This window comes from Protopterus annectens, chromosome 10.part0 (assembly GCF_019279795.1).
Source record: "Protopterus annectens isolate FY-2018-M chromosome 10.part0, PAN1.0, whole genome shotgun sequence".
Lineage (NCBI taxonomy): Eukaryota > Metazoa > Chordata > Ceratodontiformes > Protopteridae > Protopterus > Protopterus annectens.
Genome location: NC_056744.1, coordinates 368,943,616 through 368,958,957, shown reverse-complemented (window position 1 = coordinate 368,958,957; position 15,342 = coordinate 368,943,616). Strand labels below are relative to the sequence as shown.

Sequence of the window (15,342 nt, the reverse complement as noted above, 5' to 3'; positions counted from 1 at the left end):
CTTCAAGTCTAGGAATGCTCAGTTGTACTCTTTTTTTCATCTCTAACTTCTTCTCAACTACCTGTCTTATTGCAAGCATTGGGTCAGTTGTGTTCCCTCCCAAGCTGAATCTGAACTGCATCTCCCATCTTACTTTCTACTACCCAGTACATTTGTTTATTAATCACTCTCTCCAGAACTTTCATACAGAGTGACAAGAGTTTGATACCTCTGTACTGCCCACAGTTATGAATGTCTCCTTTGTTCTTGTACACCGGCACTAGTATGCATATTATCCAGTCTTCTGGAATATGCCTCTCTCTCCATACTGCTAGGAGTGCCCTCGGGAGTTCCCTCTCACCCAGCATCTTCATCACATCTATTGTGACCTCATCTGAGCCTGCTGCTTTCCCTGATTTCATTTTACTTGGCTCTCTTTTTACTTCTTCTAGGGTGGGCTCCTTCTCCTCTTTCATCGTAGGCTGTGTCTGGGGCAGTACAACTTCAGTGGGGTTTTCTTTATTCAGAAGCTGTAGGAAGTACTCCTTCCATCTGACTCTGATGTCCTGTTGACTGGTGAGCAGGGTGTTGCTGGCATCCCTTATGAACAGTGTCTGTCTACCTTCCTCTTTGTTTTAGCACAAAAGCTCTACCAGGTTGCAAGGCAATCTACTAAGTCACTTTCCAGAAGCTGTTCTTTGCTACTGGAAGCTGGTAGAGCGTCTCTGGTGCCGTGTTCTTTGCTACTGGAAGCTGGTAGAGCGTCTCTGATGCCGTGTTCTTTGCTACTGGCACTCTTCTCTTAGCCTGTTTGTTATTTTGTTAGCCGACTAATATTCTTTCTTAGCCTGGACAGTCTTTTCTAACTCCCATGTTTTTCTGCTCTACTCCTTTCTTTTGATGACTTCCTAGATTTCGGAGTTCCACTACCAGCTTTGCTATTGGACCTTGCTTCCATATCTGGATAGGCCACATATCAGTTTTACAGTCCAAACATATGCTGTTATGAGGCACTTCCACCTCTTCTTCAACTACACCTATTTCCTTTCTCTTCCTGAAATGCTAGAGCCCTGTGTAATTATTTGAACTCTTGCGCTTTCTCTCCAGTCAGCTTCCAGGTCTTCAGCCTAGTCTCTGTGAACCTTAGAGCCTTCTTTAACCACTACTTGTACCTGATCGTGGCAACTAGTGGGTTTATGCTGTGGGCCAACTGTCTCATTGGGGATGACATTGCAATCCCTAATTCTATCCCAAAACCCTTTCCTTACTAGGAGAAAGTCCATCCGTGTTGCAAGATGACCACTCTTGTATGTGATCTTGCGACTGTCTCTCTTGCTGAACCATATGTTGGCCACCATCAAGCCATTTGCCAAACACAAGTCTAGAATGGCGTCTCCCTCTTTATTCATTTATTTAACCATGTAGATCAAGGCAGTCCTCATATCCTGCTCTCTGTCCCAATATGTGCATTCAAGTCATCCATTATCAAACACCAATTCTTGTTGTCCTACTTTATTTATTACATAACTGCTAGCTAAATGCACTCTTTTCCCCACTATCACAACCCTGCTGTGGGGCACAGGCTGAGATTATTAGTGCCTTATTCCACTGGAGTCTGATTGTTGTGATTCTTATTACATATAATGACATTAATGCTGTAGAATACCCGCAAGTACGGCCAGTGCAACGGCCCAAAACTCCTAAATGACGCTAATCAAAAAAGGAGCCAGCACAAATCGGTGTGGATAAATATATTATAACTCATACATAGGCAGATAGCCTAGTATCTACCTATGAACCTATATGCGTGGATGGGAAATCGCAAATTCACCCCTGGGATCTCTTCCGTGTCCCTGCTAGACAGAGGCACAGTAAACTAATCTTAAAAGGGTACCTTCTGTGACCTACTTTACAGAGGCACAGTAGGCTAATCTAATAGGGAGGCAGAAGCCAAATACACTCTGGCTAGGCTTATAAATGCCCTAGGGCAGATAGCCTAGTATCTACCTATGAACCTAGTGTATTAAAAAATACACAAAACCGTCATATTCACCAAAAATACATCAGACCGGTTTCGGCAATGTTGCCTTCTTCAGTGAACAAAAACAGTAGGACAAAAATTCTCTCCAACAGATCCATTATATACATATAAGAATCAATTACCAATTAAACAATTATTGAATTGAACAGGGTTTTAAAAGTAATCATTCAACCAGGTGGAAATAATCCACCGAGCTTGACTATCCATTTCTTTTCTTTTACATTAGGCATCTCATGCAATCTTGCCTTATCATGTGTTTTGTGTAAAATGCATTCAATAATTGTAAATATAAATGACCCAGTTTTATGTTTGCAAATATGTTTGTACTAGCTTGTTTGCAGTTCTTGATGTCACTCATATGTTCACTTATCCGCAATCTAAGTGGTCAAGACGTTTGTCCAACATAAAATACTGGACATGTACAACTTGCCAGATATATCACCCAGTTAGTGCTACAAGTAGCAAAAAAAGTAATATCAAACACATAAGGTGTATTCTGGCTTGTAAAACTGCCAGTTCTGTAAACTTTAGAACAATTACAACAATGGCCACATGGATTACATTCCATAAGTTTGTCCCCCATCATAGTTCTCTGGATAAAGGACCTATCCTGATTCTGACACCTTTTATAATGGTTGAACAAAGAGCTTAATGACTGGCCCTTGTTTCTGAAGAAGTCTGATTATTGACGAAAGCGCTTAACTTGTTGTTTTATCATTTTTAAACTGTGACTTTATGTGTATTTGTACTTCATTTTGATCATTGGATTGAGTAAAGAATTTTTTTATTATTCGGGCTCCGTCTCGTTGGATACCACCCTGCATCTGCTGTTCATTCTAATAATTGTTCTTACCATATTGTAGCTGTATCTTGTCCTCTTTTCAGGTGCTATGCACTTCTTTAGGAAGCTACTGATTTCTTTTACTGGTGAACATTCAACATCTGTGAAATCCAGGACAATGTTCCATTCTCAGATTGTCTATGGACCTATCCTTTTATATACATGTACCCCTTTGTTAAGCCTCAACTGTAATAGCACAGTTAGAAATCTGGGTGGAGACCTTTGATAACCTGGAATCCTTAAAAAAGGATCTAGTATTTTTCTCAACATCTGCATATTGGGGAATACAGTTATACAGAATATTTTGCTATTCTACTGCTGTTTTTAGGGCTACAGCTAAAAAGCCATTACAGGAAATGTAAGCTATTATAACAAACTTAAAAGAATTTGTTTGGGGGGATGTTATCTTCCATTCTGGTAGTGCTTAGAATCTGTTCTTGTACACTATGTTACATATTGGTACACTTATTTCTTAATGCTAATTTATTTACTTATTAAAACATGTAAATGCCAGGGAACCAAGCATGCTACATTGTAAAAATCAAAACTGTAACAGTCCAATTCAGTAAAATAACCAACTGCAAGACCGAGCTTATTTTGGGAATGGATAACAGTCACTTGTCTTTGCTATGGGGCTTATCTGCCCTAGGGATTTTCTTGGTGTGTGTGTGTGTGTGTGTGTGTGTGTGTGTGTGTGTGTGTGTGTGTGTGTGTGTGTGTGTGTGTGTGCGTGTGTGTGTGTGTGTGTGTGTGTGTGTGTGTGTGTGTGTGTGTGTGTGTGTGTGTGTGTGTGTGTGTGTGTGTGTGTGTGTGTGTGTGTGTGCGTGTGTGTGTGTGTGTGTCACATGTTGATTCCTCTGCTACTCTTATCTACTGGTCTAGAGTCATAAGGCCGCAGTCAGGAGCAACATGTTTTTCACAAACCCAGACCTCTGGGACTGTACAGAGATTACTGATAAAGTGCCACCCTAGGGTCAAACTTTATATGGGACAGGTTTCTCCCTGCCTTTTTATGGTATTTCAGGCATCAGACTGCCCTCTCCAATTTGTAAGCAGGACTAAAATGTCATCCTTGCATGTGTTGTGTGCAGCAAGGTTGATTAGAACTGACTTGGTATTTAATAAGGGTATGCCCCAAAAGGTTGGCCTGGAATTTATCCACACAGACCTAGACTGACAACTGCTTGGGGGCTTTGTCTAGAGTCTTTTATTTCATCGGATCATCATATACTTAACTGTGCTAGGCAGGAGGAATGCCAGTGGGGAAGAGGCCAGCTGTTAACCATTGAGTTTGCAGCTGAAGAAGGTGAAAGCTTGGAGATTTAATACTGCTGAATATGTTATGAGTGTAGGAGTGAAATGTAGATACCTCTTTGTTCAGAGGTTCATAAGCGATAACTGTATTAATGGCCCTACAGGCCTTTTTTTAAGCCTATTCATTCTTTACTAAATGTATATGACAGGATTTGATACCCAAGGGTAATTTTAAGGGTAGTTGTAGTTGAGGGTATTTTCTAAGGGGTGACTGGGGGTATGTGAGGTAAATCTGTCCGGCGACAGACTTGTTATAACCTTTGGCTCAGTTCACAAAAATCTTGGTACATTGTTGTGTATCACCTTTGAGGTTGCCAACACAGCTGAAGAAAGCCTCCCAGACAATGGCCAAACACAAGGTTATTTTTCCTCATGTTTGGCTTTGGTAGGTTTGATTTGATTATGATTTCTAAGCTTATAAGAGCAATATTTAAAATATGTCCCTATTGTTTGAACCCATGTCTCACCATTATTCTAGGCTTTGTCCACATTTTTTTGCAATAAGAGGCTGAGAGGCATGTTAAACCCCCCTCGGTACTCGCTTGTGCACAGAAGGCCAGCTGCTGCTCTGGAACTCCTTACTCTTACAAAATTATACTGGAAGTCCCTGAAGAATGAATTGTGAAAGCAACATGGTTCATAGGTTGGTACTAGGCTATCAGCCCTAGGGGCCTATACAAGCCTAGCCATAACAATTCTCTGGCTATTTCTTCCCGCAATATTTACTTCCCTGGACCCCTGTCTAGCAAGGTGACTGACAGGAAATTCACCCCAGGGATCACATCTCCCATCCATCCAATCATCAAGATTCCATTTGAAGAGGGCCAAGGAGGCGCTCTGCTTGACATGTATGGGCAGTGTATTCCAGAGTCTGGGGAGTTTCTGGGTCAGGAACCTATCCCTCCAGCATGTTTTGTTTATTGTTATGACAAGGTTCAGATCCCTGGAGCGTGTGGCTCTGAGGGATTGGGATTTCTTTAAGTGCAGCATGTCCAACAGCTCAGGGTTTGACATGGCCTTGTATGTTAAGCAGAGATCACCTCTGAGTAGATGATCTGCCACAGAGTATAGCTGGAGTTTTTTTTTTTTAGACAGTCAGCATAGGGCAACTGCTTTAGGCCTGTGATTCTTTTAGTGAGGTATTTCTGCAGCCTTTCCAGCTGTTGCAGACGTCTTGTAGGGTACATACCAAACAGGGCGTTGTACTCTATGCTGTTGTTGTCTTTCGGCTTTTTCCGGTTAGGTGTTGCCACAGCGGAACTCTGGTCCGCTAATGATTGGCAGTAGATTTTTACGAACGCCGAGGTGCCAGCTCGATGTTCAACCTTCCACGAAGGCACACCCATTTACACATGTCTTTCGAACACCCACCCAACCGCGGGGAGGACATGCAGACTCCACACAGAAGGCACTCCCCGCACTCCAGCCAAGAATCAAACGGGAGAACCACTTGCTGTGAGGCAACAACCCTACCGCCACACCACCACGGCTAATATAATGGATCTAATGAGGGATGAGTACAGTGGGACAATGACCTCTTTTTTTTCTGGATGAAAAGCCCTTAGTGATGAGGTGTGCCACATAGAAGGATTTCCTGACTCTTGTGGCGATGTGGTTATCGAAGGTGAGACCACTGTCCACCTGTGTCCCTAAGTCTCTCATCACACTTTAGTGTACTGCCACCTATGTGGTAATTCATGGGTACATGACTTTTCCCAAAGGGGATAACTATACATTTCTTGGCATTAAGCTTGAGCCCATGGCTCTGGCATCAAGCATCTGTTTCTGTATGGCACTTTTGTAGAATATCCACATCATTTGGGGATTCAATAATGGCTTCCAGTTTGCAGTTATCTGCGAACCTTGTTAACCAGAGTCCCTTAGTGTTGGCCTGTACTTCAGAGAAGTAGATGCCAAACAAGAGCGGTCCCAGGACTGAACCCTGAAGTACTCCGCTTGTCACTTGTCTGGAGCTGGATTTGGAGTCAGTTACTTTTACAGTCTAGGTTCTGTCAGTAAGCCAGTTGGCAACCCATCGAGTGACGTAGGGATTTATGCCCAGCTTAGTAAGTTTATCTATGATTCCAGAGTGGGGGATGGTGTTGAAGGCATTGGCAAGGTCCAGATAGACTGTGTGAACCGCCTTATCCTCGTCCACAGTTCTGGAGACTGATTCAAAGAAGTCAATCAGGTTCAGGAGACAAGATCGGCCCTTCATGAACCCAAACTGGATGGGGTCCAGTGTTTGAAGGTTGCCAATGTCTTTGTTTATAAGTTCCATGACAATGCGTTCCATACCCTTGCAGATCAGGCTCGTCAGACTGATGGAACGGCAGTTCCCGGGATCCAAGGTGGATCCCCCGTTGTGGAGTGGGATAACTGTAGCTGTGTGCCACTCAGTGGGCACGAAGCCTGAGGTGAGGCTATGATTAAACATGATACTTATGTGAGGTGCCAGTTCATTTTGTAGTTCATGTAATACACAGCCTGGGATGTCATCTGGTCCCATGGATGCTGTATTCATAGCTTTGGAGAGTGCGGTTTCTACCTGTGTGGCCGGGATTACCGGAATTTGTCAATCTTTTGGTAATGAGATGGGCCCTTTAGGGGTGAAGTTGGCACTAAATTGATCTGCCAGGATATTGGCAATATCCTTGGGATCAGTATATTTAATGCCACTCTGCTGTAGCTCAGGGCATATCTGAGCACTGCTATTTAGATTCTTGACATAACTATAGAATGCCTTGTGGTTGTCTTTGGAATCTTTGGCAATTTTATTTTCGTAACTAGCTTTGGAGGATTTTATGAAGGATCTCAGCTTCTTACTGAGGCTGGTAAGGGAGCTTTTTGCATCCTGTGACTTTCCTCTTTTCTGCAACAGTTTCTTTCTTCTGTTGTACAGTTTGTTTATGGCAGGGGACCACCAGATTGACTTCCTTTTTTTGGAGGACAGCGTTTTGGTTCTATTTGGGATGGCACGATTCATGCACGAGTGGATGTGCTCGTACAGTGCCTTAGTGTAGGATTCAGCAGTTGAACTTTCAGCTCCCGTCTGCATGGGTGCCACGGAGTTTGTCACTTCTGACTTGAGTAGCATGAAGATGGCTTTGGAGAAGTTTTTTACGGAGGTTTCCTTACTGGGGGGTGAGGGTGGGATGTGGATGTCAAGGGTGACTTACTTATGGTCAGACCTGACCAATGAGGGTGACCACTGGTGTGGAGCATCTATCTCCCATGTTGGTAATGACCATGTTGGTCACTGGCAAAGCAGTGAAAGAGGAAGCAAAGATCTGGAAATTGTGCCTTATGAATTATGCACAAAGTTTATCATGCTCCTTTCAGTCACTAGCCTAACATTCATTTTGTGTTCTCTATTACTTTCAAAATTAGGTCCAGAGTTTTAAAAGTTCTTGTGAAATCAGCTGCTTTGTGACTTGTGAAATAAACACTACTGCTATTTGATGAACCCATCCTAACCTCCAGTACTTGCTTGCCTCTCAACTACTTAAACTGATCAAAAATAACACTTTCCTCCCACTAGCTTCCAGACTATTCAGAAATCTAACAGTATATGACTGTAAACATCTTAACCACATGTCCTCTCAGCCAAACCCACCAAACTAGGCTTCATTGCACAGTCCATGCTTTCTTAGTCCTTGTTGCCAAACTGTGGGAACCCTCTCACTTCTTTTTTTAGAGATCATTCCTCTTACCCCATTTTCCATTCAAAAATAAAACCACATTTCAAAACTCTAGGAAAATGCAACTGCCATCTCTGTGGTCATACAACAGGCATTGTCATTCCACTCTTCTGTCTACATACATTACTCTGACTCTGTGTTGACTGTAATTCTTTCAGCATACCAACTTTGACGCCACTCTATATTTAATGCAAGTATATACTGTGTTTTTTTTAGTCATTCTTTATAGAATGTCATTTACCTATTGCTTTTCAATGGGATCAGTGCTCTACCTGCTACCAAATTCAAAATAAAACAAATAAATAAACATTTCCCAGCATATGTGCTTGTAATGCTCCACTTCAGGACACAATCTAGTTTGCCTAATCTTGGACACACACTGCCTATCATTTTCACTATAACATCTCTTCTCTAACTCCTGACATGTTGCTACTCTGATGCAAACATTGTACAGAGCGACTTTTATTTTTACTACCTTCTTAAGACATTTTTCCCCATTGCATATTAACTACTCCTTTGTTTTTAGTGTGCTCTTTTACTGTGTAAATTATTTTTTTGTTCTGCTTGGTCTTATTCTGGGATGAGACTGAAATGGGTCTAATAGGACCAGTGCTGTATCCCAGTTAAATTCAAAATAGATAAAAATAAATAGATAAAATAAGTACTACCCTGTTAATGCCACCCCTCCTAGGCACTCTTTTAGTTCATGCTGCAGAGTTTTAGGAGCAGTGCATGCAAACTGAATTGTAGCTACAATGCTCTTACATTACGGCAGACCTGTGCACCCACTGTGTTCTCATATCACATAGGGCATTTACAATGACTGCCATTTAGTTACAATGATGATGCATTGCAATGTACAGGGTTGATCTCAGGTGAAAATGGTGCCAAAAGCATAGGGTAAAGGTGCCACTACCTGTTTCACCCCAGCTGCCCGCACTCAGCCTCCAGGGCTCTCCCATCATGGGCTCCCCACACCATATACATTACTTTTTTCTTCCTTTTCTCACATTTTGCCTTACTCTAGCGTTTTTAAGAAGCCATGGCTTTCTATGCTGTGAAGTACTTAAATGTTTTTTACAATCTTTTCATCCAGTAAGAGCATGAACAAAAATTATAGGTAAGGAAAGAAATTCAGTGTTGCTGTACAACCTTTCTTTTTTGCATCCTTTCCACACATCTTAACTTGCCAAGACAGTATAGTAACAATGGTATAAGAAATAACTCAATTAAGTCAGGGGACTGTGGACCCCCAGAAGCCATAGGGTTAGAGGTGTTCTAAGGTGCATTTTAGAGTATTTTTCCAACCTTTTGATTCAGTGGTAGCCTGAAAAAAATCATTATCAAGAAAAAATGTTCATTCTTATTTTGTTTCTTTCCATGAACACACAACATTGTGTCTAAGGCTTAATGTTCAAAGCTAACAAAATATTACCTCACAAAACTCTAACACTCCTCTAGGTTGGTCTCTATGGGCACAAATCAATAATCTAACACCATCCAGCAGTAAAAAAATAAAACAACTTAGCTAGACAGAAATACTGCTCAAAACTGCTCTGCTTTTTTTAATGGAGATGAAAAGTTGACCTTGCAGTTTTAAACTCTTTCCTTATTTACATGCAAATAGTTTCTGGGTGTGAACTTAAAACACTACTCTAGGAACAAACATGGGTGCTGTCCCAAAGGTTTTCATTTTTCTGTGGAACATAACCGATTACTTCTGCAGGTCAAGGCCTAGAACCAGCTAACAAATGCAAAACAAAAAGGTGGACTGCCATCAGTGGCCATGTTCCAAAATGCTGAACTCTAGATTTTGCTTAGAAATGTGCCAGAAGAAGCCTGAGATTTTCCAACATGACATACAGACCCCCAACAGGCCGAAAATGAACAATTTCCTTCTGGAACTGCATTACCAGTCAGTATAAGATAATGGGGTTGCCTGTAACTGGTACGTGGATAACAAAAACAGCAAAGTAGCCCAACCCAGTACTGACCAAGTGTCTTAGGCAAACCAATACCTTTAAAGAGACATAACTCATGACCAGCAGTAATGAGCTCACTTATTGGAACAAGTTTCCTGCACGTCCTCCTCACAGCCAACACAATTTCCTTCATCAAAGAAGCCAAAATGTTTGATTCAACAGGAGCTTCAAAAATAAGACATGCAAATGATCCAGAACTCTGATGTGTGATGAAGGAACCAAATATATCAGTGTAAGTCTCTTCCTGTCCAGGAGAACTTACCTCTGAGAAAACATGAAGGATGGCTGACAGACAAAATGTCTACCTGTGACATAGGACAGCTAGCTGACATCAGGATGTCCTGGGAATGTATTTCAATATCTTTATTGGGATCTTTTGTATGACAGAGAACAGTTGATGCACAAGAACATATCTGGCCAAGGAAAGTAAAGCGCATACAGAATTTGAATCCTCCCTGTACAGAAGTGAAAATGAATTTTTTTTTTTACTTAGTTATTTTTGCAGAAGCAACAATATCTATATAGATAGTTTTTCAAAGGCAAATCCTGTCTTGGGTTTTGACTGTGAAAAGCTGTCAGGCCACTGTAGTCTACTGGGAAGTGGACAGTTTACGAGTGTTCATTTCCAGAGTGAAGTGCCACACCCACACAGCTAGCTGTACACACCTGGGGTAAGAATAGCTGAAATACACTCTCTATACCCGTAGGTCATAGACAGCCCTAAGGAAGACATTCCCCGACAAACTGAAAATCAGACACTTTTACCCTCTTGATACAATTAACTCTTGAACTAAGTTAGTAAGCTACTGTCATAATGTTCTGCTTGACCAAGGGAAGGATAGGGCATCAGTAAGTGGACATGTCCTGCTCTGCTCCACTCTGCTTTTGCACCAGGTCTTCTCTACTGTACCCACCGAAATAAATACCCCCTAGTAGAGGTGGCTTACCTTGATTAGATCCTGCTGGGCTTTCTGGTTCTTGCCAAGGGCCTCGATGTTGGCAGTTTGCAGCTGTATCTCTTTGCTCTGTTCATCAATAACAGATTGCAGGTTTGAAAGCTCCAGCTGTTTTGGGAAAAAGAAAGAAAAATACTTGTATATTACAAGGTAGTTTAAAATGCTTACTTTGTGGTGAGCTGTTCTGAAAAAAAAGTATGTTTTTGGTGAAATAACCAAACTTTACATCCCTGACTACAGCTAGAAAGGCCCACATACTAGTCAAAATCTTACTCACCTAACCCAGTATGTCAAGAATAAACGAGAGACTCCTAATCCATATTATCAGGGGGAAAACGAGGTACAATAATAACTTAAAAAACTGTAGAAAGCACCAGTGCTTTTTACCAGATATTCAAAGCAAGCACACAAATGAAAGCAGTTAACACATAAATATAATGGATCGGTCCTACTGCATTGGAGTAAGGTGTTTGACCAAGATGCTGGTGACTCACATTCAGAAACAGGCTGACAGAACCACAGAAGTGAAAGGGAGATGGCAGAGTAAGCTTTTAGCCTATTGCTAGAAGCAGAGTCTGAAAGACCCTCTCACTGGAGGATGAATGGGTAAATTTGTACAACATAAGGCCATAAAGGCGAACCTATGACACGTGTGTCAAAGGTGACACACCATAATATTTTCGTTGACACTCGAGTTACCAAAAAAGTTAACTAACACTTGTCCATTTTTTTTATCTGCATTGTCCAGAAATAAATTGCTTTGTACAGATGTTAAGACATTTACAATGTAAACCCAGAATTCTACATTGTCTCCACCTTTCTTCAAGCGGACTGGTTAATCTGCAAGCTCAGATAACCAATCACCACAAGATTCAGCAGCACGCAAGAGAAGGAAGTTGAAATTACGCACCTCAGGACAGTTATCTTTAGGAAGGTTGAGTCTATGGCGTGTGCAGGAAGTCTGTCAAGTCCACTCATACTTGAGGATAATATTGGTGGCATCACCTCTCCACTCTCAGTAAGAAAAAAGGTAAGTTGTGAAAGCTTATTTATTTAAAAAATGCAAGTGGCATTAAAAAAATTAAAAAAAAAAAAAAAAAAAACTTAAAACAGTAAACGAGCTTATTAAAGACTTGGTCATTTTATGATTAAAGACAAAAGCGTATGTTTGTACGTCTCATATTTGGTTTTTGATTAGAAATTGTTTGGAAATATTAGTGGTTTAAAGTGGTTCATATGAAATATAACTGGAGCATTAGTGGAGCACTGTCAGAGTCTCTGGGGGCAGGCGAGTGTGTGTTCCTTACTAGTTTGTCTCTTCTGGAACTGGCTCTTGATGGAAATGCAAGAGAAGGATGGCCATGCCCTATTGAGGGGCGGCAGTGTGCCAAGACAGCAGATGTCCTGTGCACTGCTGAAGACAGAGATTAATGCACACAACCCTCCCTTACTTATACATATTACCTCTAAAATTACACAGCTGTGTGTGTGTGTGGGGGGGGGGGGGAGGACTAAATAAATTCTGAATTTCTGCTGGCACAAAACAGAAACTATACTGGATTTGCCTGAGATCAGTAGCTGCCATGCTTACCATTAATCTATATGTGATAAGCTGAAACCTCACCCATTTCGGCGAGCAGTGAAAGATGGCTAAAGTAGTGCCAGAGAGGTAACACATCATCAAATTAAGTCATACGTTGTGAATAAAAATGTGGAACGGTTTCCTCAGCTCAGTGATTGTACGTGGGCCAGCACATTGGATCTTTTTTACAGACCTCTCGGTTCACATGAATGAACTGAACTTAAAGTTACAGGGTTTTGGCAAAAGTACTGAAGTTATGTTTGGATACATAAAAGCCTTTGAAACTAAACTTCAAATTTTTAAAGAAGATGTGGGGACTAAAACCTACAAGTATTTTCCTCAACTAAAAAAAATATTTTGAGGTTGTCAGCTCGGATATGCAAAATGAAATGCAGCCCTTGCATAGAAAGTACCAGCACATTTTAAACTCAGTAATTGATCAGTGTGGTGGAAGATTTAGTCAATTCAGAAGTTTAGAACAGGCAAAATAAGTATACGGATGCAGTCATCTACAGTACTATGGAATTAAATGATTTCCAATGGCTACAATTTGAAGGATTAGAGCTGCAGTTAGCAGAGTTCCAGGCTAGCATCTGGACTCAAGTGTTTGTCGACCTCAGGTCTAAACTTGAGGATCTGGAAAAAAAAATCACCTGCAGAATGAAGCGTGCCACTACAAACAAGAAATTCTGAATGCTTGGAATTGAATACTGATAACCTTTAGCACCCTTAAAAATCTAGCAATGGCTATACTAAGGCCTTATTCTCAGCATTAAACAACATTAAAATGGAAAAAAGGAACCAACTGACAGTTAAAGTTAGTGCTGCTTGCTTGGGCTTGAAGTGCACAAAGTACCTACCTTCAATTTCAGACGTATCTATTAAAACTCCGCAACAAAAAGCCATTTATATAAGAGGTGTTAATAAAATGGTGGGAGGGTACGGTGGTAGGGTGTATTAAGTAGGGAGGAATGCATGTTACCACAATGTTACTGCAAACGGCAGCAAAAAGAAGATGGAAAAATGTAAAAGTTATATGCATATACCCTCTTAAGGAGTAGCCAGCTGTTAAAGAGAATATTAATTTTATAAAGCTCCAAGTCAAGGAGATAGGAAGTAATAGGGGTCACAGTACTTCAGGAAAGTCAGGTGGGGAGGAGTAATGGACATTTGACCTCTTATTGTTTGTGTCTTTCGGCTTTTTCCCGGTTAGGGGTCGCCACAGCGGAACTCTTGTCCACTAATGATTGGTAGAAGATTTTTACATGCCGAGTTACCAGCTCTGACGCACAACCTTCAACGAAGGTACGCCCCTTCACGCATGTCTCCATACAGAAGACGCTTTAGCTGAGAATCAAACGGACAACATCTTACTGTGAGTCGACAAGGCTACCGCAGCACCACCACCGCAGTACATTTGACCTCTTATAAAAACAAAATTAAAAAAAGTGCTTCTATCCCCCTACTGAAGTGAGGTTAAAATGCACATTTTAAACTTCTAAAAACTTCCACCACCATATCAGCACAACACACACCAAATTAAATTGTCTGTGTAAACACAGACTAAGCACTAGTTTAACTTCCTCTACAGAAATCACACACCAGCCATGATAAAGCCACATCACCTTGCAAGCTGCTGTACTGTTCACATGACAAGATACACTACTGACCACTGTGCAACAAACAAATTTAGGCAAGTGAGATTTGTCCCCAGTAGTGACATTACAAATATGGAATCTGGAAAAACAGACAAACAGATGTGGAAATATCTCTCTCTCAGCTGCAAAGTGTGGCAGTTAGTGCAGAGGGTTAATTTTTATCATTTGTTAAGACTCTGCTTCCTGTATTGCAGGGTTTGATTCTCTCAGCCTCTACTTGCCTACGTTGAGACTTTAAGCAAGTCACTGAAACAGACCATGCTCTGGGACGATCGGGAACTTGTCTAGTGTTCTGGGACAATCAGGAACTTGTCTAGTGCTCTGGGATGATCGGGAACTTGTTTAGACTACATGGTCTTCTCTGGATTGCATTCCTCCTAGCTAGACATGAACCTACATATGACATGAAATGAAACTCAGAAACCAGTCAATTAACATATTCCACAAACTGCGAAAGAAATCAGAAACCTACTGACAACTGCTGAAAGAACACTTCAAGGTCTGCACTTTGTGAGATTTGCCTTATAATACATACCATTAAGTTTGCTTGAAAGTTCTGATTACTACATTTTGCTGCCATACAAGATGAGCTCCACAGGAGCAAAGTAAAAGGACAGAAATTAATCTACCCTGTTAAACTAAACAGCAGAAAAAGCAAACAGAAAAACAGATGTATCAACTTACACTACACAAAGCCATGTTCCTTAAATGCAGCGACAATACAAAAGCAAACACAAACACACACATAGGTTCATAGGTTGGTACTAGGCTATCGGCCCTAGGGCCTAGACAAGCCTAGTCATAACAACTCCCTGGATATTTCTTCCCACAATATCTACTTCCCTGGACCCCTGTCTAGCAGGGCGACTAACGTGATCCCTGTGGTGAATTTCCTATCTCCCATCCAATCGTCAAGCTTCCTTTTGAAGTGCGCCAAGGAGGCGCTCTGCGTGACATGTATGGGCAGTCTATTCCAGAGTATGGGGAGTCTCTGGGTCAGGAACCTAACCCCCCAGCATGTTTTGTTCATTGTGATGACAAGGTTTAGATCCCTGGAACGTGTGGCTCTGAGGGATTGGGATTTCTTTAAGTGGTGCATGTCCAACAGCTCAGGGTTTGACATGGCCTTGTATGTCAAGCAGAGATTGCCTCTGAGTAGACGATATGTGACAGAGTATAGCTGGAGTTTTTTTAGACGGTCAGTATCTCTTTCACCATCTTCTACCAGTGTACACCAAGTTAACTAATGTATGGCATTTCAGGGCTGGCTATTAAAACCACAAGCTAC

General features: G+C 41.4%; 1 protein-coding gene across 7 annotated transcripts in view; it reads right to left on the bottom strand.

Moving 5' to 3' along the window:
- The window catches only part of LOC122813133 (phosphodiesterase 4D interacting protein), a 1,898,306-nt gene that overhangs the window by 693,938 nt on the left and 1,189,026 nt on the right, over positions 1–15,342 (bottom strand). For all 7 annotated transcript variants that reach the window (XM_044085281.1, XM_044085280.1, XM_044085276.1 and 4 more), the window contains one exon: positions 10,806–10,922. In XM_044085281.1, the coding sequence (XP_043941216.1) occupies positions 10,806–10,922 (117 nt within the window). The remainder of the gene's footprint in view (positions 1–10,805; positions 10,923–15,342) is intronic.